This window comes from Chelonoidis abingdonii, chromosome 11, assembly GCF_003597395.2.
Source record: "Chelonoidis abingdonii isolate Lonesome George chromosome 11, CheloAbing_2.0, whole genome shotgun sequence".
NCBI classification, from domain to species: Eukaryota; Metazoa; Chordata; order Testudines; family Testudinidae; genus Chelonoidis; species Chelonoidis abingdonii.
Window position 1 is genome coordinate 14,689,903 of NC_133779.1, and position 3,176 is coordinate 14,693,078.

The following is a 3,176-nucleotide window of genomic DNA, read 5'->3' on the forward strand; positions in this document are numbered from 1 at the left end:
GGGGGTTCTGGGCCACAGGGAGCAGGGCGGGGGTCAGTAAGGGGCGCTGGGCTGCAGGGCGGGGGCAGGGAGTGGGGCAAGGTTTCAGCAGGGGGCACTTGGCTGGGGGAGCGGGGCAGGGGCTCAGTGGGGGGGCTGGGCTGCGGGGGGCTTAGCAGGGAGCACTGGGCTGCAGGGAGCAGGGCAGGGAATGGGGCAGGGGGTCAGTAGGGGGTCCTGAGCTGCAGGGAGCAGAGCGGGGGTTAGTAGGGGGCACTCTCCCCTGACTCTCCCCTCTCCCCAGCCCCGATGCCCAAGTGCTGCCAGGTTCGGGGACACTTCCCATCATTACTTCCTCCCTGCCTGACCCCCCCACATCTTTTCCTTCCCATCCAGAGCTCCCCACAATGGAGACTGAGCTGCCCGAGTCCCCTGCCTCCCCCACACCGGGGCTGCCCCCCGACTCCCCCCAGGAGGAGCCACCCCTGGAGCCGCTGGGCAGGCCCCCACCCCGGCTGCCCCACCAGTGCGCCTTATGCCAGCGCCGCTTCGCCCAGGCCCACGGCCTCCGGCAGCACAGGTGCCGTCCCCGTGACCCGCCCACCCAGAGCCCTGCCAGCAGTGAATCCCACTGGTGCCACTCTGGCGCCAAGCGTGGGCACCAGTGCCGGGTGTGTGGGAAGCAGTTCAAATTCCCCTACTACCTGGCGCGACACGGCCTGACCCACGGCGGGCAGAAGCCGTTCCAGTGCCCGGTCTGCTATAAGGCCTTCCGCCGCCCGGCCCACCTGGCCCGCCACCAGCGCACCCACGCCCGCCAGCGCTTCCCGGAGCCGGCCGAGCGGCTGCGCCAGCAGGCCGGGCCCCCAGGCGAGGGGCACGGGGGCGAGGAAGCCAACGAGAAGCAGGTGCTGCTGCAGGCAGACTGGACGTTGCTGTGCCTGGCCTGCCAGGAGGCTTTTGAGACTAAGGGCGAGCTGAAGGCGCACAAGTGCTTCAAGGCGCGGGGCCGGGCCGAGCCGGGCAGTGCCCAGCGGCACCAGTGTAGCGTGTGCCACAAATTCTTCGCCCGGCCCTGGTCCCTGTCGCGGCACTGCCGGGTGCACACGGGTGAGAAGCCGTTTGCCTGCCCCGACTGTGGCATGGCCTTCCGCCTCTCCTCCTACCTCAAGCAGCACAGCCGGTGCCACGGGGCTGGTGCTGGGCTGCCCTTCGGCTGCCCGCTCTGCCGCCAGCGCTTCCGCAAGGCGGGCGAGCTGGCCAGCCACCGGCGGGCACACGGTGAAGCTGCTCCCAGCCCAGAGCAGCCCCACAAGGGCTCCGAGTGCAGCGTCTGCAGCAAAGCCTTCAAGAGCAAGTACGACCTGGCCACCCACTTCCTGATCCACACGGGCGAGCTGCCCTACCCCTGCAGCCAGTGCGGCAAGCGCTTCCGGCGCCTCTCCCACCTCAAGCAGCACCAGGTCACCCACACGGGCGCCCGGCCCTTCCAGTGCGTGCTCTGCCAGAAGGAGTTCAAGCGCCTGGCTGACCTGGCCCGCCACCGGCAGGTCCACCAGGGGGACAAGCCCCACCAGTGCGGCGTCTGCCACAAGTTCTTCTCCCGCGCCTACAGCCTCCTGCGGCACCAGCGCGGGCACCGGCCCGAGCTCCTGGCTGCCGCCCGCCCCGAGGCCTTCCTCAGCAACTCCTGCTTCGACAGCCAGGACCACTCGGCCTTCTGCACCCCCGAGGACGAGGAGGAGGAAGGGGGCGCGGCCAGCGGCTCTGGGGAGGGCTCGTGATGTGCCCAGTGGGCATTCTGAGCTGGATTGGGGGGGAGGGCAGAGGGGGGATCCCCTGGGGCCTAGTGGGGGGACCCCTGGGTCAGAGTTGCAAGGAAAGGGTCCAAAGCCTTCCCCCATCTCCCGAGTCAGTCCTTAAACTCTATTCCTGGGAGCTTGGGGCGGGGGGGAGGGTGCATGGAAAGATATTGAGGAGGGGCCAGAGGAGAGGTCTGGGGGGGGTCAAAGGGAACGGAGCCTTTGAGAGGGTGAGATGAGGAGGCGGTGTATTGGGGGGGTCATCCCACACCTCTGTCGCGGGGGGGGGTGTCAGATGCTCAGATCCGTGGGGGGCTGGTTAATACCGAGGGGAGGGTGAATTGGGAAGCAGCCAGTCAGCACTCGGGATGGAAGGACAAAGTGGGGAATGGCACAAAGGGCCCTTCCCCTCTAGGGGGCGCCAGCCCCAGGGTGGGGACCAGCTGGCCTTGGGGCAGGGAATCTCCCCTCTAGGGTTAGACACTGAGCTAGCTGGGCCAATGGGTCTGATGTGCGGAGATCACACCATGTTCGGGGATGGGGGATGATGTACCCCTGGATGGGTCACGCCATGTTCTGGGATGGGGGATGAGGTACCCCTCGATGGGTCACGCCATGTTCTGGGATGGGAGGAGGGGGTACCCCTCGATGGGTCACGCCATGTTCTGGGATAGGGGGAGGGGGTACCCCTCGATGGGTCACGCCATGTTCTGGGATGGAAGGAGGGGGTACCCCTAGATGGGTCACACCATCTTCTGGGATAGGGTAAAGGGGCAACCCTCGATGGGTCACACCATGTTCTGGGATGGGGGGAGGGGGTACCCCTCGATGGGTCACGCCTTGATCTGAGATGGGGGTTGAGGTACCCCTAGATGGGTCACACCATGATCTGGGATGGGGGAGAGAGTGTCCCTCAATGGGTCATGCCATGTTCTGGGATGGGGGGAGGGGGTACCCCTAGATGGGTCATGCCATGTTCTGGGATGGGGGAGAGTGTGTCCCTCAATGGGTCATGCCATGTTCTGGGATGGGGGGAAGGGGTACCGCTAGATGGGTCACGCCATGTCCTGGGATGGGGGAGGGAGTGTCCCTCGATGGGTCATGCCATGTCCTGGGATGGGGGAAAGGGGCACCCCTAGATGGATCATGCCATTTGTTGGCAGGGGGTGGGGGGAGTGTCAGGATGTAGAACTGTGGGTCCAAGAGCCCCACCTGTCCCTGCCCTGCTGCCTGACCCCACTGTGATCCCTGAGGGCAGTGAAGGGCCGGGCCCCCATCCCCCCACATGTTCCCTGACCCACTGACGAAGGGCCCTGCCCCAAGCCCCACTCCTCCCTAGGCTGCTTAGCATCTCACTGGGGGGGAGAGTCACGGGGGGGATGGAAAATTGGTTCC

General features: G+C 66.7%; 1 protein-coding gene across 1 annotated transcript; it reads left to right on the forward strand.

The window, feature by feature from the left end:
- Positions 1 to 255: 255 nt before the first annotated feature.
- On the forward strand, positions 256 to 1,918 carry ZNF579 (zinc finger protein 579). The gene has a single exon (XM_032793010.2). The coding sequence runs from the start codon at positions 387 to 389 to the stop codon at positions 1,761 to 1,763; it is 1,377 nt and encodes a 458-aa protein (XP_032648901.1). The 5' UTR covers positions 256 to 386; the 3' UTR covers positions 1,764 to 1,918.
- Positions 1,919 to 3,176: the final 1,258 nt, after the last annotated feature.